This window comes from Ixodes scapularis, unplaced genomic scaffold (assembly GCF_016920785.2).
Source record: "Ixodes scapularis isolate PalLabHiFi unplaced genomic scaffold, ASM1692078v2 PGA_scaffold2__306_contigs__length_199485367, whole genome shotgun sequence".
NCBI lineage: Eukaryota > Metazoa > Arthropoda > Arachnida > Ixodida > Ixodidae > Ixodes > Ixodes scapularis.
In genome coordinates, this window is record NW_024609857.1 from 164,137,396 (window position 1) to 164,160,763 (window position 23,368).

The 23,368-nt window shown below is 45.6% G+C and overlaps 1 protein-coding gene across 1 annotated transcript in view; it reads right to left on the reverse strand.

Moving 5' to 3' along the window:
* LOC120838063 (sodium-coupled monocarboxylate transporter 1-like) overlaps window positions 1–23,368 on the reverse strand; it is a 167,116-nt gene that overhangs the window by 87,560 nt on the left and 56,188 nt on the right. Inside the window, exons 8-10 of the mRNA XM_040207804.2 lie at window positions 18,313–18,442; window positions 6,985–7,073; window positions 6,188–6,297 (exon numbers count right to left, since the gene is read on the reverse strand). Of these exons, the coding sequence (XP_040063738.2) occupies window positions 6,188–6,297; window positions 6,985–7,073; window positions 18,313–18,442 (329 nt within the window). The remainder of the gene's footprint in view (window positions 1–6,187; window positions 6,298–6,984; window positions 7,074–18,312; window positions 18,443–23,368) is intronic.

Below are 23,368 nucleotides of genomic sequence, written 5' to 3' on the forward strand. Positions count from 1 at the left end.
GAAAGTGGTGTCTAAACAAGGCCAGTCAGTGCCTCCTATTATTCCTTCAGTGCCTGGAAGAACAGAAGCAAAGCCAGGAGTCGCCGCCGTCGTCGCCAGTACAAGATTTTGCCACCAGGCACCGCTGTTTTAATAGGGTCAGAGCCGTATATTTGTTGAGGGTCGCCAATTTATGAACTCTCCGGTGTAACACCCTCCTCCCGCTTGAAACAGTCAGACCAAAACGCAGAGCGAGAAGCACGAGCGCATGCGCGTTAACTCCCGGCTGCTACCAGCTGAGCGTGGAAGGCTGACATTCTCATTTATTCGCCCTGTGGGATGCATAGGACCGACACCTAAAATTTCGGTTCTTTCCTTTTATTTCGCAGGCTCCGACAAAAAAAAAAAAAAATAGTGTTATCCCTCGGTGGGTTCAAAAGCCAGCGGATAAAGTTTCCTCGACGTTTGACCATAAACGTTTATTCAGGCGAAAAAGAGGTCGGCCCATACTGACGGCACTTAGCCTCAACAGTGCTCTGCGCCGAAAGCCCGTTGCGTCAAAATGGAGGTCGTGTCCTCTCTGTTCCCTCCTTTCTTTCTCTCTCCTTCGGCACTCTCATCCTTCTCCTTCACTTTCCTCACCTCCAGAGCCTCCGTCGCCGCACCTTCTGGACAGACCCTCCCCATATACGGCCCTGGATATGGTCGCCCTAGGTCGCCGCCGCCTCTGCTGCCGTACGGCTGCGGTGTAGTACGGCGGCCAAGAACGTCGCTGACGGTAAAAAACGGCCTCCTTTGCACAAAATTGAAGTCACAACCGCTGCGCGGGCAGTCGAGCATACACTCAACTTCAAATGAGCAACGTTTGTTCTATTTTAAATATACAGGGCTGCGCCGACGGCTCCCTAAGGGCGTTTTGCCAGGAGGCACAGCCAGTCAAAGTGTAAAAGGTTTGCTCGGGTTTTAGGCATATCCCACCAATTTTTCTCTGAAAGACCCAAAGCCACTTGATGTGTTGGTTTTAGGGAGCACCATCTAGATTCTCATCGAAGCCTGTGCACCAGAATTATGGCATCGTCACAGCGAAATCGAGCGAAGACACAGATTGGACGCGAATGTTGCGTCAGCGTTCGCTTGGGCTTCGTAACCAATCAACGCGTCGAAAGACGCTCGGCATCGATTTCGGGTCAAATTTCTGAGCTCGCACGATACGACTCTGACGACGCCCAATGGAGGAAGCGGAGGACGATCGCGGGCTTTAAATACTTCGTGGTATCGGTCCGGGGCCTTAGCGCAGGCGCGCGCCGTGCGACATTGTAAATGTGTGCGAAAATATGTGCGGCTCCTCAATTGGCTCTCGTCGGCCCTTTACATGCTGCTCCATCTCGCGGCGTTTTGTCAGAAACGCGAGTGAACCACTGCGACACTAGAGTAGCCTAGAATGGGGTAGTGAGCTCACCGGCCCTGACTCGCTCATGCTTCGGGGTGAAGCGGTCTATGGCTACGTTTACATGGATGCGACTGCAGCGCATCCGATCCAGTTAGCGAATCGAATCGGTCCATGTAAACAACTCATATCGGATCGGATTGGATTCGATCCGATCCGCTGGGACGGGGTGGTTTGAGATGGTCAATCCGAATCGAGACTCTCCATGTATACGCTAGCGCAGTGGTTCTCAACTGTTGTTGTTTCGCGGACCCATTGTGGATCGGTGGAGGTGACGGCGGACCCCGTTCGTGGTGAGGGGAGGGGGAAAATATAGGTTAATTTATGACAATGATTGAGTAAATGATTAGAACTAGGGGCTGGTGTAAAGTAGACTTCTCTTATTTACATATACAAGAGAAAACTCACCCAAAAATTGGAACGTTTCTTCTCAATCTGAAAAAAAAAGAGGAGCTTTGCGGACCCCTAGAATGCCTTCGCGGACCCCAAAGGGTCCGCGGACCCCCATTTGAGAACCACTGCGCTAGCGGATCGAATCGAGTGCTCGAGCGAGGGATTACGGGAGCTTTGCGTTGCATGCCGCTAGGCAAACCGGACACCTCGGAAACAATCTGAAAATCACGAGGTTTGCGTTGTTATCCTTCGACACGAGGTGCCGCTGCTGGTCGATCCGAATCCATGTAAACTTAGTGGTTGAAGTGGATCCGATTCGCTAACTGGATCCGATGCGCTGCTGTCGCATCCATGCAAACGTAGCCTATGTTGGTTTTTTCGGAGGCCGACGGGGGCGCTGCTGTCCCCTCCTCCTCTCACCGCCTAATTCAAAGAGGATAATTAAGATTAAGATCATCCGGTCGGTTAGATACATCTTGGTAAAATTAGAGCAAAATTAACACAAGGGAGGAAGAACGTAGAGACAGGATAGAGCGCTACTTACAACTGGCGTATCACCCCCGGTATCACCCTCGCATCAGCTGTCGATTCTATTCAGAATCGTTCTGCCCGTTTCATACTTTCGAACTATCATCGTACAGCCAGTGTAACGTCCATGAAATTGTCCCTCTCTTTGCTTGATCTCTCTTTCCGAAGAAAAATATCTCAGCTACGTTTATTTCACAAGATTTATTACTCTAAGCCCGCTCTCCGCCAAGCATTGTTTTTAGAACCATCGTACATATCACCACGTGTAGACCATGACCCAAAGGTAGGGATTCACCATTGTAGCACGTCCACTTTTAATTCCTCTTTTCTATCTAGACCTCCATTGATTGGAATCGCCTTCCGGCACATATAGTCTCAATAACTAACGCTGTTCTTTTTAAAAAATGTTATTACCAACTTTTTAACAGATGTTGCGTAGCGCGTGTTTTTTTTTTCTTTCATCACTTAACTATGTTACTTTTATGTCTTAACCACCCACTCCCCTCTGTAATGCCTTCGGGCCTTTAAGGAATAATAAATGAAATGAAAAAAAAAATTAAACAGTAAGTGAGAGAAAGACAGAAGGACAGCCGACATCCATCCATCCATCCATCCTGAAGCGTCCTGCAAACACACGAAGCCGACCGCGTGTGTTTGCGTTCGGCTTCGGTGTTTGAGGCTGGTTCACAAAGCACCGTTTTAAGGCTGATTCACACATCCCCGCTTTCTTAGGCTATATCACGTTACGAAGGCTTACGTGTGCTTGCGCCACAAGTCACCGGGACATCTGCGCTTTATATTATGCGCGGCTATCAGTTCAAGGAGATAGTCTGGGACACGAATGTTTCGGTGTCTTATACGTAACGCAGTTGCTTATTTTTGACTCCTTTCTCTGATTCAGTAATCAATAAAAATTCTGATTTTGAAAAAAAAAAAAAAAAAGCTACACGTTCAGAGTGGGAAGGCAATGCTTTCGGTCGACGCAATTCCTACGATTATTCCGAATCTTCATACCTATCTGACTAAATAAACATCAAAACCAGTATACGCGCTGATACGCACGTGATCGCAGAAGTGCGCGGGAAAGCTTCAGGAGGAGTTGACCGGAGCACCACCTCTCAATTTAGACGTGAAGCGCGTTATTAAGCGGGCGCAGTGAGCCCACTACCCCATTTTAGGCCACTGTAGCTACACTTATCCTCCTTGGGTATGCGTCAACACTTCCACAGGCCAACAACAACGACATCTTAACCCTTGACGAGGCAGCGGCGTTAAAAGGGCCCTTCAAAAACTTTTTCACTGTTTTTCTTAATTTGCACTAAGCCTGAGCGCACTGAACGTAGTAACTTAGTGACCTCTGTCCTTGCTCAAAATTCGCTTTATATTAAAAGTTATAAGCATAATAAAATTACAAAAAAAAAAGAAGCAAAAATGACGTCCTTGGTCCTCTGTACCCCCTTTTCCCGCGCCAGAAGATTCCCCTTGCCGCGGTGACTGAGCAATGCGAGGAGGGAAGGGAAGACGGGGAAAGGTGAGGCCGAGGAGAGAGAACTGCCCCGTTCCCGGGCAGCTCTCTCCTCGGCTGACCGGGACCAACAACGTCACGATTTTGTCACATGCCGCGCGCGTTCGACACCACGGGGCGCTCCCGTAGGAGCAGGAGGTTTCCGCGTCGTCTGGTTAAAATATAACGCACTGATATTTAATTACTCTCTCTCTGCCCGCTGGCTTGCCCGAACCCCAAGAGACGTGGAAACCGCAAAAAAGGTAGACGCCTAATAGGATTGCAGGGCCCCTTTAGGACACCTCACTTTCTTCTTCCACCTTGGTTACAATTCTATATTTGTGGCCGCTGAGTAGATACTTTCTAGGAATTGCATTCTGCTCGATCAAGAATGAGTCTTCAAAAAGTGCCGGGTTATGCGCCGGTACAATGCCCAAGATGAAGTCAAAGTAACTGTTTAGTTTTGACCTTCCCAAAAGCGACGGATTACTCAGTCTGCTACTAAATCCGGCGTCCTTCTTTGATGACAACCTCGGCTCAGATGCAGAAACCTCGCTGGCAGGACGTGGCCCGGAGGTTGTAGATTGTAAGTCTTTGAACTATAGACCATTTCCAATAATCGCCTTCTGCGCACTGCCATCTTTGTCTACTGGGCTGTGGAAGGTGCTCTGAGCTTGTACAGTAGCTTTCTACCAACGTGGAGCCAAAGCTTGCGCTGCAGATACCAGGGATTCTGGGTTAAATACCCCACCCCTGCCCGTTTTGATCTGGATGAGCATCGTACCGGCGTGCGGTCGTGTATCACTACCGCGTGATGCACGTTAAAAACCCCCCAGGCTAGCGGTTGTACTGTACTGGCAACATTTTTCATCTGCAGCTAGGAGACAAGTCGCCTGTTGAGCCAGACTAAGTTCTTGGCTGGATAAACGTACACGCATCCCAATATCTGATCTCTGCACGAATGAGGAGAGAAAGTTGTCTGCTTCCAGCACAGGAGTTGCGGTAACGTCAGAACAACGCCGAGTTTTGATTGGCTTTGATTGAAAGGATAGTGGGACCTCAATTATAGGCGCCTTGAGGCCTACCCACAATTTGTTAAACCACCCAATAAGAGCTCGGCGTTATGACATCACAGCTACGCCTGCAACGAAGCAGGCGAACTTGCGCACCGCATAATGACACTCCGCGCTTGCATCGAAAGCCCAGTGACTCAGCCTTTTTCGCCTGTGCCATAAGAGCTGGAAAGATCTAGAGGCTCGGATACATGGACGCGACCGCAGGGCATCGAATCGAGATATAGGTAAAACCGACGATTCTTATTGGCATATAGAAGAGGAAGAAGGAGGGGAACGGGAAGCGTGTGATTTGTTCCCTCTCAATTCAGTGCGCTACTGTCGCATCCATGTAATTGCAGCCCATACACCTTTGCATCGCTTATCACCCTTGGCGAAAAATGCCGAGTCACTGAGTTGTGGACGCATGCGCAGCGTCCGATGTACCGCACAGTAGAGCAACCGCGCATGCTCAGAAGGCGTTCCACAGCCCAGCAGACAAGGATGGCAGCGCGCAGAAGGCGATTTTTTGCGCAGGTCTATACTTTGTTTCACATAAAGTCCGACCAAAGGCGAAGCCATGTTCTAATAGAGCTAATCAGGCAGTGCCAAAAGTGCATCGTCATGCCGCTTCTTCTCTTTCTTGGTTTACTATAACCGGCTAAACCAATGAGGCTCAGATACAAATCGCAGAATCCCGACGCATTCCCGGCGCGTGTTTAGTTTTCTCCGTGAGTGCAAACTCGGATGTAGGAAAAGCGCCATGACGATGCTTTTTTGGCGCCGATTGGTTGGTCACCATCAAATCGCGGCGTCTGTTGTGGTCGAACTTAATGTAAAACACAGTATGAATAATCATGATAAGCACGGAGTGTATACGCGCCGAGAAACTGAGGAAGAGGAGGGGACGACAGTGCGTGGGGACGTCAGAACGCCGAGCTTTGGTTTGAGTGATTAGTGGCCTAAAGCTGTTTGCGCCGTCGCCGGGCGTGTGGCTTCTGCCTCCGAACGCGTTCGACGAGTGCAGTGGAGACAAAGGCTTTAGGCCTAGCCCCTAATCGTTAGAATCAAAGCTCGGAGTACTGATGTCCCCACAAGCTCTTGTGTCCTTCTCTCTCTTGGTTTCTCGGCACATTAGAATTTAAGGTAGCAAGGCACTTATTGATAAAATGGGGACGCGTGATTAACAGCTAATTCAAAATGCAGCTAAGCGAGAAAGAGAGAGAGATAACACTATCTCAGGAAAAGTGAATAAACGAAGCTTGTTTTCTAACTCCTCCTTACCGATGCACTTGGTGAGAAGTACGGTGCGTTTCTCAGGTAACCTTACACATGGCCGAATAAAGTCGTCCCACGTGACCGCAGCCATAGCATTGAACCCAGACGACAGCGAGCTGGTGAAAGATTTGAAGAAATGTACAGAAGCGCCACAGCCGTTTTCACTTAATGACTGACCCAGGGCTGCCGAAGTAGAAGAGTAATTTTGTTCCGCTTCAAAGATCACAGCAATAGGCAAAATAGAAACTTATTAATGTAGCTAAGAAAAAAACACATGCAACAGGCGGTTGTTCTGTATGTCACTTGTTGTATATGGAATATGTAAACGTAAAACTAACGGCCGCGTTTTTAATGGACTCGCCTCAGATGATTCTATTAACACGAGTTATGTTTATAAACGTTGTTGATTGTCAAGTTTGCTAATGTGGCTGTCACCTGCTAACTGCCAGACGACGTAACAGTCTGTTGCAGATTAAGGGTACAGGACAAGCTCCTCCCATGAAGCACTCTACCCTCTCCACTTTAGCGAAGTGAACGCCGGAAAGGAGGCGAAGAGGGGCTCGCCCCCTTTTCCAGCGTTCCATGTGGCAAACTGGAAAGAGTAGAGGGCTTTGTTGGAAGAGCTTGTTCTGCACTCTTAAACCTGTCACCGATTATAGTTAGTTCACATTTAAGTAGAACCGTCGTGATCGTCTTCGAGCGAGATAGGCATATTTGCATCCCCTTGCTGGAGTTAACAAGATATCTGCACATACTGCCTGTCGTCTATGGAGACATCAAACGTTTGTGACATCTTAGGTTACCTGAGACAACCGCTGTAAACTGCAGCCACCAGAACTCCACAGAGGCCTGGATAATCTCCAAGAAGGTCTTGCACGATGTACGGCATCAGCTGAAATGACAATTCGTTAGGTACTTCTACAAGACTAAATGAATGCGTGATATCACGACATCCGAGTGGCAACTGTATCACAGGTGCATTCGCGACATCCAAAGTTGTAGCGTTTATATAGTTAGTGGCAACTAAGCTGCACTACATATCATTTCGGTCAGGATTACACCCTTTTTAATAGGATGTGTCCGCAGCCGCGGCAGGCACTATTCAGGATCAATTCAGAAACGACAAGCACAATTTAGTATCCTGTACATGCATTTTATTGCATAAATGAAGGGTACAAACTCCCGCTCTTTCTATCATGAATATAATAAAAGACGTTTCGTGCTTGGTTTTACAGTACAGTTAAGCTAATTATATAAGTTTGGCAAGATTATTTCATTGAAATATGTTATTGGTTCACTAAACATCGGACAGTGTGTTCCATCATTCACTACAAAAGGGAAATAATGTGTTTATATGTGAATTTTCGCTACAAATTAATCTATTTAAGATAAAGCAGCAGCCTCTTAAAAAAACGCGTTGTTTGTTTTATTGATGGTTTTGTATATCAGATAGAGTGTACTTAGTTCTAAATGTTTGAGGTATTATACCATGTGACGTTGATGAAGACTCTAACGTCGAGTTAACAAACAATAGGTGGTTCATGGCTCCTAACAACGGGCTCCGCCTTCATCACGTGTTCACTGCCTTCCGCCGTGCTTCGGGTACACCACTAAGTGTTATCAAAGGCATCATACTCCAGCTGGATATTTAATAATATCACTGGATAATAACGAACACCACTTCGTAAACCCTATATCAATTGAAAGACCACCCAGAGTCATGCTGAAGAAGAACCTCTCATCATTATGTTGATCCTGTTGATCTGCCGGAACGGGTAACATATTTTGTATTGCTGAATATTTTATGCATATTTAAATTACGGACAACTTGTATGGAGTAATGCGACTATTACGAACCTAGACAGAGGATATATATAGCATAAAAATGGTTCTCCGTTTAGTGGCCAATGTAGACCACGACAGTCATACATACGTCTTACATTCAAAGTTTAGGGTCACACAGATGGTTGATTTGTTTAATAAAACACTAATCCAGAAATATAAAAGCAGTACTTATCAAAATAATATATAATTTCCTAATATGGTCATAACTTGTTCTAAACCCCGTGTTTTATCATACACGTTGTTCGGAGTATTAGACAGCGCCGAATTCGAGAACTTATTACGGATTTCAAATGCTTCAGCATGGTGTACTATCCACCCTTAGCGAACTTACTAAAAAGAATAATCACAAAGCAAATATATATATAAAAAAATATAGAGTAGTGGAATACAGTGAAATATCTGGACTTTAGAAATTACGTTTCTCTATTATACGTACGTATTTTTCATTGCTGTGTTCTATTTGCATTTACTTGTTGTTAGGTATTTTTTACTTGTATATGTGCTGATCATTCCGTCAAAGTCTGTATGGGAGGCGAAAGTGTATCAAGCTGCATTGAGTAGCTTTTTCTCCTGTCTCCCTCGCCATAAAGTTGAGTGACTGATATTGAACTGAATTTGAATATTAAGGAAACATAAATCTGGCGCCGTTGCAATCGGGCATCCCACACGACGCTTGGAGCCAGCTGACGAGTGTCTGAATACATATAACTGTCGGGATGAAAAGTCAGAATGCGATTGGCTTACAAAAGCTTACAAAAACGATTCCGATCTTTAATCGCGTGTGTAGCGCCGAATTTTCCCCACCTGCCGTCGCGTGGTCTGGGAGACTGGCTTGCGTCTTTGAACACATATGGCACATACCGCCACAGAGGTTCTCCCTGGTGTCCTGGCTTTCGATGTGCGAAGTCAGGAGACGAACTTATGAAATTGAAGATGATGCGGCTGAGGAATTAGTTGCTAAGTGGACAGCGGCCGTTTAGTTTGTTGCAATTGAAATAGACGTGGACATTTTTGATGCGGCGATGGCAAAATACTCGTTGCGCGTGAAAAGCGTATACAGTCCACTATTACGAGCTGTGGTTTTTCAAGTATATAGTGTTTTGTTATCCACTGGTATGTTGAACAGCAACTTGGGGCCCACGTTAGTTTTATTCTGTTGAATGGTATGTTCTTGAGGCAACTGAGCTCTGGTTGCCCAGGTTTCCGTGAGAAAATTAGTACCTGCGTCATTGTAGGCAGGTTTGATTTTGTCGAGTGTGACAACGTGCTCGAGGCCTTTGGGGTCAAGTGTCATCGTCCTTAGTAAATGCTTTAGAACGTTAAGAGGTCCATCGTACGCCGGAATAAGTGTCTTCTTGACGAGGTCAAGGCGTACAAAAGCATGAGTACATGTCTCCAAGTCTTGAGACCTGAAAAGTTGACTGCGAGTCGGGTGCCGGTGACAGGTCGGCTAGATATGTTAAAAAAATTGCGCAATGAATTTACGCATGCGGATAGGTAAGAGGTTACATCGTGGTCATGTGGCGTGAAAACCTACCATGGGAGCCTGGGTGTGGTACCGGACAAGAGCAAGGATGATGTAAACTCAAGATCATCCTTGAAATCACATTTTATATTAGGAGAACCAGGGGCAGATGTTGAAGCCAATTTGTGCGACCATGTTGAGCTATGAGGGAGGCCTTTAGTTGCCTGTGGAATCGCTGCACCATGCCGTTGGCGAAAGGGTGGTATACCCTAGTCAGAATGTGTCGCGCTGCAAAACGCTGCGTCAGTGCTGTGAATAGTGCACTTTCAAATTGCCGTCCACTGTCAGTGGTGATGGCCGACAGACAACCGTAGCGGGAAGCCCAGCGCTTCACAAATATCTCAGCTACGGTTTTTGCTGTGATATCTGAGAGTGATGTTCAATCCGGCCATCGGGCTGTATCTGTCGACGCACCTGAGCAGGCACCTGAAACATTGTCATGGTGGCAGCGGTCCAACCAGGTCCAAGTGAATATGGTCGAATCTTGCCTCCGGGAGCCTGAAGTAAATCAAAGGGGCAACAGTATGTCTGGTGACATTGGAGCGCTGACAGCGGAGACAATTTTTACCCCACCGACGTGCATCAGCGTTTATACTGGGCCATACATAACGAGCGGTGGTCAGTCGTTGTGCGCAGCGAATTCCAGGACGGCTGGCACTGTGTAGTGCTTAAAATGCTGGTTTCCGGAATGACAGAGGTACGAAAGTGCGTAGAGCGGCTGTTGAGACATTGCAGGTGATTGTCGATGACTCGAGGGGCAGTGAAATATCTTTTAGTTCCAGCGACGATTGTTTTTCCCGCTGAGCCAAAAGGTCAGGGCTGCTATGCTTGTACAATCGCTTGAAAATCCACTGTGACAGGATGAATGAAAAAGGCTTCCACTCGCGAAAGAGCATCAGAAGCGGAATTTGTGTATCTTTGCACGTGCCGAATGTCAACAGTAAACTCGGAGATGAAACAAAGCTGTTGTATCTCACAAGCAGAGTAGTTTCTGTGGTTACCTTTGATTACGAACGTTAGAGAATTATGTTGCGTCATTAAGTAAATCATGCTGTCTTCCGGGAGGTGACGGAAGTGTTTTACACCGAGGAAGATGGCCAGCAGCTCTCGTGCGAAAGTGGTGTACTTCGTTGCGGCTGGTTTCATTTTCTGGGAGCATAAACCAAGTGGACGCAATTCCCCCCATTGTGTTGTTGCAGGACGGCACCAACGGCGACATTTGAGGCATCCGTCATTAGTCGAATAGGGGTGTCCGTTTGTGGGTGGACGAGGAGGGTTGCGTTGCCCATGGTTTTCTACGCAGTAGAGAAAGCAGACGCTGCTCGAACTGTCCAGTCAACGGCTAAGTTGAGATTTTTTTTTGTTCTGAGGAGCTACAAAATACGGGCACAGTCCGAAATAAAACGTCTGTGGAAGTTGAGGAGGCCAAGGAACTCGCGTAGCTTGCGCAGTGACGTAGGTTGGGAAAAATCACGCACCACTTGAACCTTGTCCTCCAATGGCGTGACACCGGCGGCCGTGACAGGATGACTAAGGAAGTCGACTTCTGGAACTCCGAATATGCACTTGGTTGGATTGAAGATTAGGCTGAAACACTGAAGGCAGCCAAAAATCAATTCAATATGTTGCTCGTGTTCACCCATCAAAGTGCTCGCGACGAGCAGATCGTCGAGGTAAGCAAACATGAGGTCCAGGCACTGCGTCACGTCGATGATAGAACGTTGAAAGGTTTGTACTGCGCTGTGCAACTAAAATGCCATGCGTACTACCGTAAAATCCTGAGAGATTCCCACCCCCGAAAGATAGCCCACCCCTATTTTGGCCTCATTTGCTATATTTTCTAAACACCGAAATACAGCTCACTGCCAGTAATAGTAGTGTTAGGATCAATGATGGCCTCGGCGAAAATTCGGCTAGTTACCTATAGCGGGATATAAGTGAACGTTGCTGACAGGGAAGTACAATCATCTTTGCTTTGTTGGGCTCCGCCACAATAACAAGCTTGGAAGGAACAGGACCTAAAAATAGCAATTTTTAAAAACTTTTCTTGATTGTACATTAAAAATTACCCACTCTATATTTTAACCCGACCTGTTGTCGATGTTAGGGAAGCTATCTCTCAGGATTTTACGGCACTCGAACAGCCCAAAAGAAGGGGTAACGGCTGTCTTTGAGATGCCTGAGGGTTCATCTGGTATCTGGTGATATACCTTGATCAGGTCTTTATTGCTGTCAGCAGAGTTTCCAGCAGGATTTGTTAAATCCTGGATATGTGGAAGTAGATACCCTAAAAAGCAGAGTGAGTGCGTTGAGCGCGTAATAATCCCCACAGGGTCGCCAGTTGCCAACAGTCGCTTTGGGCACTAGGTATAGAGGGGAGGTCTAATTGCTTGCAGAAGGGCGGATTGTGCAAAGCTGCAGCATGTGATCGAACTCCTGGTGGGCGACAGCAAGACGTTCCGTTGATAGACGACGTGGTCTTGCGAAAACAAGAGACCCATTGGCCACGATATGGTGCGTGACAGAGTGCTTGACTGGTTGCTCCAAGTTGATCCGCTTTGTGATGTTGGGGTACTTTAGCAGCAACTCCTAAAATGCGGAAGTTGCAGGCGCTGGGAAAACCTCTGACACAGTGTATGGAGAATCAATGCCATGAATGGATAGCAGGGTCGTTGCATCCACGAGGCGGCAAGAATGTATATCGACGCTAAGATTAAAGTGACTCAGGAAGTCGACCCCCCAAAAACGCCATTAGTACGTTCGCTACAGTAAAAATCAATCTAAATGTACGACGTAGGCCCAAGTCGATCGTAAGCTAGCATTGGCCATATGAACAAATAGATTAACTATTGGCAGCTCGAAGGGGCGATGTTTTGGAGACTTGACGTTTCCCCGAGCCGCTTTGCTCACCTCGAGGCCGCAGCCGCGCTTGCGACCAAGAGCAATATTTGTGTCACGTGACCAGCTCCACGGGGACATAGAATATATATCCGTGTCGCTTCGAGCACAAAAGTTTAATTTCCCTTGCCGAAACTGACCGCAGAGGCTTTCAACTGAAGTCCAATTAACCGCCTGCTTATACTTTAGGAGCGGCTGGTAAAAAAGAGAAATCACGCGAGATAAAAGCGGTGGCAGTATGTTTATATAACTGCTCCAGCGACCCGACTTAATGCGTTTGCTGTAGTCCAGAGGTAAGAGAGCCGGGGCTTGTCGCTGCTGCGTGTAAGTTCCGATTCAAATCGCGTCACAATGTTTTTTTTTTAAATTTATGTTTAGCGCGTGTGTCTTACCTTTACCTGTGAGCCTTTTTACAAACCTCTCTTGCTATATCCGAGTTTTTGTTTCTTGCAAACCATCTATTTTAGTAGTTAGTCTCTCTAAATGCAGCGAATGTATTTTTGCGTCACAAAACGTCTGGCTACGCAATCTGTTGCGTGTTTTCGCCATTATCGCTTCTGCAGCACCTGCATTTTTTTAACTGTTTCTTGACGATTGCTAAACCATTGCTAAACCGACCGACCGAAAGACTGACTAGGACTGATTTGCGGATTTACCTCTGTTATTTAAACTTGTAAACAGTACCTATTTCGTTTGTGGAATTTCAACGTTGTCTCAAAGAGTACAGTAGAGATGTGACAAGAGGATAAAAATAACAGCAGTATTTTTATTTGCGTAATGAAAGACTACAAAATACTGCATCAAACATAACAGCAATGTCACATAGCCAATCAAGCTCTAAAATCGTATCACAGTTTATTCTTTTAACAGTTATGTCTGGCAGCATGTCGGGTACTATTGTCAAAGAAATAATGGTTAATGCCACTACAAAAAAAAAAAATCCCCTTTGGGTAGTTTTTGTGTAGATCTTCAAGTTCGTTCATTTGCAATTCGAGATTGAGCTTTCTTTAGTGTAAACAGCGTTGTCTTTTTCGCACTAATGACACGTTACGCAATCGCGGACTTCTTGCAACATTTCTTTGCCGCCGTGGTGGCTTATATACTCACTAAGCGGCGTCCAGTGCTTTCTTTTCAGCTACTTTGTCTAACTCAATGTTATCTGCACCAATCTCTTGAAGTTTCTCACTTCACCGCTGGAAATGACGCGCAGCCGTCCTGCACCAGCGACTTGGTCGGATGCCTGGAGGACGGAGAGGTTCGTTTGCCCTAAGGCCAAGGTTTCCGGGGTGGCCACCGTGCCTCGCAGCATGTTCGTCCACTCTAGTAGCAGCAGAACTTCAGCAGATCCAAAGGTGTACAGAACCATGTAGATGCTGATTTTCGCCGAGTGCTAAAAAGGCACACATTTTGCGTTGTCAAAATGATTCAGCAGCCCATCTTTGAGTTAGCTAATTTTATACGTATAGGTAAAAGTAGTAACGACTTAATCGTTTGCAGTCCTGTGAATGTTTATAGCGAATCCAGTGTTATTTGAGAAACATGTTTACATAATCAGTACCATCACTCTACCTTCAGGTCGAATACTTGTGGTCAGTGTGAAAAGTTTACTGACCTTTTCTTTCCTACGCTCATATCCTTGCTATGTGATGTGCGGCTGTAGGTTATATTTTTTTCTTTAACAGCATGTGTGTAAGAAGTAGATTTACTTGGTTCAAATATCTCACGAGTGTATCGCCTGTCCTTTTTTCTGCCTTTTCACAATATATGTGGACTCACACACCTTAGGTGTGCAAGAAGCCTTTTTGCAAGCTGTCTACAACTTCAATTCAAATTCTCCTGTTTTGCCACATCGACTGTGCAGTCATAAGAAAAAATGCATCTCACTCGTTGAATTAAAAAGTTAATGCCCCCCCCCTCTTCCTTAACTGATAAATGAATATTTTATGACATTCTGTTTCCGCTGTTTTCCAGCTGCCTTTCTAGTTAAGACAAAGAAGAAAGCAGGCAAGGTTACACAGATAATACCAACTAAACACTTTCGCACGCGAAAAGCACCACTGTGCCTCCAGAAATTTAGGACTTATTCATAAAATATTACTGAGACTACAAAGATATAGGCAATCGAGCCTCAGTGAGTTGCTTAATTTTACTGAAGATTGAAGTAATGCTAGTTGCATACACCCCGGTGTCGCCGACAATGACGTCATCCAAGCCATTCAAATTTGGTGAGTCCTGTCTAATGACGTCCAGCACAGACTGGAAGATGGGCGTCACTACATGCGGGCTGGGGCCAGCACCTGTTAAGGCATAGGAGTGTTCTAAATGTAAAGACAACAGTCAATGACAGTTCAAGAGCGAAGGGAGAGAGAAATGAAGGGTGGGGAGGAGAAAGCAAGCGGGACGCTGGAGAGGGAGGGAGGAAATCTCCTCTCCTCCCTAGCGCCCTGTCTTCTTCCTCCTCCCTACCATTCCTTTCTCTCTCTTTTCGTTCTTTACCTGTCACCGACTATAGTTTTCTGCCAGTTGACTCAACAAGTATTTTGCAAGTATTAGCCCTCCACGCATACCCATTATATTAGAGTGCCTATGGTGAAGCGTAATAATCCAATTAAATCTGTATGGTCTTGTTATTTACTCTGATGGGCATCTGGTTTTATATCCTACACTTGCAACAACCCGCCGAATTTTTTTTTTTTAACTGCAGTTTTAAGAATTATGTTTTGAGTGACTGCGCTCTCACTAAGAATGTAAGAAAGGCCTCATAAGCTGTATGAAACTATTAGGGGGGTAGTTCTGACTCACCAGTTCGTTGTTTGTGCTCCTTCTTTACCAACTTCCGCCACGCCTCCTGCAGCTACCGCGCACTCCGCGGAAAACTTATGTTGTCCAAAATATATTCCCATGCCTGTATTTTCGTTCGACAGCTAGCTGTGTTGCTGAATTTTTTAAGAATATGTCGGTTCCGTTCTCCAATTGCTCTTGTTAGTTCCATTTCTTGATCCAAAGTCATTTTAGGTGGTTCGTTTCAGAGAGGGTTTTCGATGTCGACGCCTGATTCATTTTTGGCCTAGGTTAAGATCGTTAGCTATTCTAACTAGAATGTAACAAGTAGTGTGTTAATATTACAAAACGGTTGCGACAGCAAAATGTGAAGAGTAATAATACAACTTTTACCCCATTCCATGCTAGTAAAAGTTTAATTCCTATTATTTCAATTTTACGACTTTCTTGGAAGTTTGACTTGTTGCCTTGTCTGTAGGTTTTCGCTTAATCATTGCATCCACGGCTGCTAGATTTCTTTTGTGGAAGCTTGTACTAAACAGGCGCCTGTTGCTATTGAAACGTGTTGTAGCAAGCGCGTTGTGTATTTAAAAACACATAAAATTGTAGTTGCCGGGGGAAGGATGCTTGTTTCGGCCCCGCGCGTATGTAAGTTATACCAATGCTGTCATCTTGGTTTCTTTTTAATGAACGTTATGAAAAACTGTTTAGAGCATTAACTTGGCTTGGTCATTCGTTTTTTTATTCCGGTGTGTCGATTTAGCAGGTGGGACAAACAGTAAAAAGCGTGAAAGGCGCTGCCGTGGTACTGGATGATTTCCATGATTTCTATGGATCGCAGTTAAAAAGTAAGGCGCACGCGCAAAATATAAATTTATAAGAAAAAAAAATGTGGCGCGATTGGAACCCGGAATTGGCACGCCTCAGCGACAAGTCCTGGTTCTGTTACCTCTAGACTGCAGCAGACGGCTTAAGTCGGGTCGCTTGCGCAGATATATAACCATACTGCAACCGCTTTTATCTCGCCTGATTTTTCATTTATTTGGCTCATATTCCCGTTCCCCGGCCATAACTTCATCTGCCTCTCCTAAAGTATACAGCCATTTAAAAGCCTCTGCGATCAAATCGAACTCTTGTACTCGAAGCAACACGGATTTCTCTGCCATTAGGCAGGGACGTTAGGTGCTTTCATGTACCCATAGTGCTGGTTAAGTGGCATAAGGCTCCTTCTTGGCCGCAACCGCGGCCGCGGTCGTAAGATGAGCAAACCGCCCCAGCTGGTGACAAAGGGAAAACGCTCACTTCGGCTCCAGTGGCAGCAAGAAAGCGTTTGCCGGTGACGCGATCCATGGCATAAAAAAGTGGCTTTCACGTAAACCGGTTTCACCCGCCGCCACCAGCGCCTGGTTATTACTACGTCTGGCAGTATTAACAGTGACCTGTGTTTTCAGCGAATCGGTGGCAGGTGACCAACGACGGGACCTTGACCTTGGACGGAGCATGCTTTGTAGATAAAGAGACAGCCGTAGGTCCTGTAAAGCCTGTTTTAAACGTATGAGGCGAGTTTCCATAGTGCTGATAACTACCCGGGGCGGAGGATGTGTTTGTTGTTGGGACGATCTTGACAAAGCGGCAATTGTGGGCGTAAGGTACTTTGCGCCTCGATCCGCCACGTTTGCCAGTTGATCGAAATGCATATCCTCCGCAGCTGGAAGGTCGACGACCATGCTACTTGAAAGACTCTGTAGAAAAAGATCGCGGAGTACTTGTGCATCTGCGTCAGCTGCCTTGCTACCCAGAAGTTTTTGCATCCAGTGCAGCAGCTGGGAGGTACACTGATCGCCCAGTTCCTGCATGCTTAGCAGGTGTTGAAGACGGATACGCTCAGATGGGGTATTACTGTCGAAAATAGCTTCCTTCAGGTGGGCGTACGGGTCGGCTGCGGGTGGAATCGCAAGAATGCCCTCGAGCTCGTCGGCAATCTCCGCCCGTAGCGATAAAACCACGTGGAAGTACATCCCGATGTTTGAGCTGTGATGTGGCAAAGTTCAGATTGTGCTTCCATTTGCGGGAACCATTCCCGAGTGCTGTTTTCTCAGAAAGGTGGCAACTTGAGTTGGAAGGCCTCTACAGATGCTTAGGAAACAGCATCAGCAGCAGGCGTATCACCATCCGGCGAAATTATCTTTGAAGGTCGTGAGGAGCCGTGAAGGAGTCACTCGACTGGGTCATCAAATTATCGTGCTGAAATGTCCGAGTGCGTCTGAATGATAGGCGACTGCCTTCTGGGCTTACAAAAACGCTTTTGATCTTTATTAGCGTGCGCAGCCCGGCATTCGCCGCACTTGCTGTCGCGTGGCCTGGCGTGCGATCCTGGCTCTTCGCTTTGCCAACATATGGCACATGCCACAACAGAGCTATATCTCACAAACAACTACTGCCTACCGACCAACGGTTCGCCAACACTAGTAAACAAGGAATGTACCCGAGAGCGCAGGACCTACCTAGCGACCCGGCAACAAGGGGCTACATTGGGTAGAAGTCGCGGTTCATCCATAGAGTCGGTTAAGCTCGCGCCCGTTTATCAACAAGCGAGACAACACTGCCGTCACCGAGGGGTCGCAAACTCACGTCTGACGCACGGCCTTTGCCGGCATTCGTGCTATAGTCATTTGACAGCTTAACAAACTCAGGGCTTGGCTAGTGATGGCCCCACTTCTTGCTTCGTGACTTCCTCTTTGGTGTTCTTACCGGCAAATGCAGTAATCGCATTGACTTCGTTGCGAAAATGAGATGCTCGAAAAAGGCCACGCCCTGTCTTTCTTAACTATGCGGGACTCTAAAAGATTTTTGATAGTGGCAAAAGGCTGTCCTCCCCCCCCCCACACACACACACACATTTTTCTTGTCACCCTCATCCATTTCAAATCAGTGGAGAAGAAGCCAACGAAAATATTTGTGCCAGCTCTTGATCTCCGATTATTGTTGCCAGTTTAGTTTATCCTAGTAACTTAAGCACCGTTTCGTTTCTTTCTTATTAAAAACATAAACAATTTTTGAACCAAAAAAAAAAAAGACAAACCTGATCCGCCTTTGTAATATCTCCCTTGAGTCTCGGATCGCACTTGCCGTACACAGCGAATAGAATCAGCCCTGACAGGACCGAGAGCAGAAGCAAAAGTGCCACACCCGGAATGTTGAGTAGTAGTGCCCTGCAGTGGGAAACAAAACGTGGGGTATAAGTAAATGAAGAACAAAAGTGGCTCTCGTGTCATACGCAGATGCGATGGGTCAGAGAGTACCCTAACCTCTTTTTGACGTGCGTCTGCGGATTAGACCGCGTTTCTGTGACTCGTGCAGCACGTCGCCGTAACTTCGAATTTCTAAGCAATATATGAAACAGCGCGCAATATAAGGAAGATGGGAGAGAAGTACACAAGACGAACCTTGACCTGACAACTCAATATTTATTGAAAAACACCCAACGCAGCAAACACCAAATCACCATCGTTTCAACACGTGTCCAAATAGGCTATTTCTGTTTTTCGCAAGAAAATTTAAGTTTGTCTGTTTACATGCAGAAGCGCGAGTTTTTTTGGTTAACATTAACCAAATATTCTACATCGCTACTCTAACTTAAATGTGACAAAAATAGTGCTCTTCTCCTTAAATAGTTACTCCTATATAAATATAACATTATGCGAGGTTTACTTTAAACACTAATGCATTTTGTACTACCGGCCTGTTTGTGTAACCAGTTACGGCTCACGTGGAAAAAAAATTCACGTCCAAGTCATCCACCCAGCCAATCATGACTCACTATAAAATAAAAAGGAAAGTGAACTTTTAGGGCGGCATTACGAGCGAAGTCGGACGATCCTGTGAAAGAGTTTTAAATGAAAACAACAATCCACAGCTTTTCGTCAGTGTGCGAAGAATTGACAGCGATAGCTCAATGAGAGCAGGCCTTCAAAATCTACTTTGGCACAACGAGCCATATATCTCCTTCCCTCAAAAGGTGTTCTAACTTTGCGTGGCCTCCCCATGTGCTAACGCTAAAATCTAGAGGATAACTGATATCATGTGACATGGCCTCTCTTTTATGAAGGTCCCGAGGAAGGCGCTGGACCCCGAACACCGCCGGTAATGATTGATGATTATTTGTGGCTGTTCACTTTGAGTTCCCGCGGCCTAGTGACGCCGGGCGCGTAAAGCCCCGTGAAGAGAATTAAGGTCCCTGCGCACAATTTCGTTTTAGAGCGTTTGAGTGCGTTTGTCTGCGTTGCGTCGAGAAACGAAAGGGAGTCACGGGAACATCTGTACTTCGTATAAAGCATGGGATCGAATTCAAGGAATAATATCTTGGCGCGCGACATAAGAAGCAGGGATGTCCTGGCTTTTCGCAGCAGCAACGCACTCAAACGTTTTCAAACGTAACTGTGAGTAGTGGCGTTTAGCACTTCGCATTTCTTCCCAGTAGCGCCAGCCATTGTTATGGGAACACGTGAGACGCATGCCACGAGCAAGTGCTACGCTCCCACGTGCTTCTAAAGGCAGCTAATCCACCAGAAACAAAGGGAGATGAGGAGACAAGAGCACGCGTGTACGTCAAAATACCGAGTGCTGTCTATTTATGTTGGAAAGCAAACTGAATGAGAAGGAGAGAGAAAGCATATCGTTATTAAAACGGAGAGTTTAGTCTGAGCTTTCCGCTCTAACAGGCTTTCCTGTGGTGGGGAAGGGGAGGGGGACAGAAAGACGATCGACAAAGGGTCAATGATGATGAGATGAAATGTAAAAATATATACACGCTATAGTGTCTAGTTTCAATATAAGAAATGAGAGAAAGATGAGAAAAATAATTATAGCACTGTCAGCAAGTCAATGTACTGGAAGAATCTAAGGAGAGCTTTTAAGGCTGCTCAATGTTTCTTAGCGGGCCAAGGTCTGAGAAGCTTTGGCAGATCAAAATGCCTACAGTCCAGAGCATTCGTAAAGTTCTTGTAAGGTTTCCGTTCATTTTCATATGCTTGACATGTGAGTAGAATATGTCTGATGGTTTCCGGCGCACCGCATTTCCCACAGTCCGGAGTCGCGCGTTGTTTAATTTTAATGCGATAGTTCTTCGTGTACGCACAGTTGAGACGAAGTCTATATCGAAACAGTTTCCAAATTTCGTGGTAGGTCGCTTGGTAGTCGTGTTGTTAATAAAAGGTCTATGTCATAGAGAAATTTGAAGTTAGAATCCGTTGAGGACCAAAGCATCTCACGTCCACTTTTTGCAATTTGTCTAATCGCCTTTCGTAAAAGGAACCATTCGTGTTGAAATGTCCCGGTAGGCCGTCTTGGCTGATTTGTCAGCGCATTCGTTGCCCCGTATACCGGAATGTCTTGGTATCCATTGAAATGTAATTTGGTGACCGTATTCGAATGCTAGGTGGTGGTACTCAGCTATTTCTAGGGAAGAAATCGAATACATTGATTTCTTTCCAATTAGACTGAGCGACTGTAAAGCGCATTTTGAATATGTAAATAAGGTCCATTGTTGTGGTGGTTCTTGACATATACACTTGATCGCTTCCTTAATTCCGTTAAGCTCAGCGGATGTTGATAATCTATGATGGTTTAGACGACAAGATCTTGCGAGAAATCTCAATGAAACAAAGAATGCTGACGATGAAGTCGTCGCCGTTGTTGAGTCATCGGTATAGATGTGCGTTGTTCTAGTGTAAGTTTCATGTATGTAACTCATTACAAGTTGTAGCATAACTAAACTACTCTGTTAGCGGATTTCAGGGATGTTTAGGTTAATATCCATTTTTCGAAGCGTCCATGGAGGTATCTTGGAGTATTCAGTAACAGTTGCCGGCTGTGGAATATTGTCAATATTTTGATCTAAAGCTTCCCCATAGCTGGAGTTTGGACGTTTTATGTGTAGTTTAGAAAGATAGTGATTCTTATGCTGAGTTGTATGGCGTAAATGAATTCGTACTATTTCTTGTTTCTGTAAAATTTCCAAAGGAAGGCATCTGGCTTCTGCTACCGTGCCAGGTCCAGACGAACCTCTTGGTAGACCAAGGCAGATTCGAAAGCATTTGTTAAGCGCCCTTCGAAGGTGTCGTTTACTCGTCAGGCTTATATTTGTTAGGTGTGGAATAGAGTGTCTTATTAGACCTCCAACCAGAGATTTGTACAGTGGAATCATTGATCTGCAGTTAGATACCCAAACTGTTCCTGCGAGGCAGCGTAGAACATTGATTGCTCCCGTGATTCGCTTTTTTAGAGAATTAACTTCTTTCGTCCATCAGAGATTTCGATCAACGTTGATCCCTAGAAATTTATGTACCGTGACGTAAGGAACCGTATTCCCGCCTAAAAGGATTGGATACTTTCCACAGATTTCTTCGTAAATGCCATGGCAACTGTTTTCTTGGCACAGATGTGGAGGCCTTTGGAACCTAGAAAACTTGCCAATATATGGAGAGACTTTTGCAACCGCAGCTGTACAGTTAGCTTAGAGCGGGACGAAGACCATACGCAGATGTCATCTGCGTATATGCTAATGCTAACTCCTCGAGGAAGTACTTTTTTGATGCTATCAGTGTGATGTTGAATAAAGTTGGACTTAGTATTGAATCCTAAGGTACTCCTTTGAGAACATCAAAATAGTTCGAATTTCCTCCTGAAGTATCAATGTAATTTTTTTTTGTACTTAAGATAATCGTATATTCATTTATAAATGCGTCCTCAAAGTCCTAAATCTGCGAGAGCCATTAATATTGGCTCATGCTGAACAGAATCGAATGCGGCTGTAATATGTAAAAACAGTGCTGTGGTCGTGGGACCTTTGGCTCTACCTTCTTCGACACTCGTTGCAAGATCAATAATGCAGTCTTTGGATGACCGTCCGCGGCGGAAGCCATTCATTTGCTCTGAATAACATTTGTTTTGTACTAAAGACCGTGAAATTCTACCGAGTACCATTTTTTCCATTAGCTTTCCTATACAACTCAGGAGTGCAATTGGTCGGAAAATTCGAGACAAGTGGGAGGCTTACCAGGCTTCAAAGTCGGCACAATTTTTCCAATTTTTCACTCTTGTGGTAAGGCTCCTTTGATCCAGGAATCGTTGTATCGTTCAAGAAGTCTCAGTTTAGAATGTTGTGATAGGTGTGCCACGGCGTTATACGTAATGCCATCTCTACCTGGTGCTGAATTAGTTGCACCTCGAATAGCTGCATTTAGCTCATCAGTAGTGAAGAGCAAATTTAGACTTTCGTTTGTTGCAGCAGGTATGGTAGGTCCGGGAGTCGAGAGAGTACTACTATGTGTACCACCACTTGTTAGGAAAGCGCAGTAATTGTTCGCAGTGTCGACTTCACTTTGACTTTCACTTAGTGAGAGTGCTTTAAATGGATGTCGTTGGTGGGGGCCGTTCTCCTTAAAACCTCTGATAATTTTCCATATGTATGTAAATGAGTTACGAACATCGAGATTTCTGCATATCTCCCTCCCCCTCTTTTTGGATAATTTTTCGAGATGTCTCCGAATGTGTCATTGTGCCCGTCATGAAGCTCGCATATCTACCGGGTCTTTTGTGCGAAGAGCTTTCCGCTCTGCTCTCCGTCTTGAGTATTCTTGATCGCATAAATTTTCAACCTGACGCACAAATTGAATAAAAAAAAATTTGCCTCGGTAAGGGAATATGATAAAGTTGGCATTCATTCATTATCACTTGTCGCAGCTGTTATGCCTTAGTTTGTCATTTCTTTATATTTGTCCCTGTTGATGGATTGTACTTGCTTCTTCCTTGAGGGTATTCCTTCTAATGTCATGAGTATTGGATAATGGCCGCTACCTCGCGTTTCAAGGTCCGTGTGCCAGGACATTTTGTTGAAGAGGTCACTGGGTGCGAAACAAACATCGAGACAGCTTCCCGATTTCGCATTTTTTATAAATGTTAAACTTCTGTCTTTAAGACAAAGAAGCCCATGTTTCTCCATGAGGTCGGCAAGTACTGTACCTCGTGACGTTGTTTTTCTACTGCCCCAAAGTTGATTGTGGGCATTGAAATCTCCACAGACGATGTGAGGGGTTGGAGTTGTTTGCAAAATTTGATAAAGTCTTCGTGAATCAAAA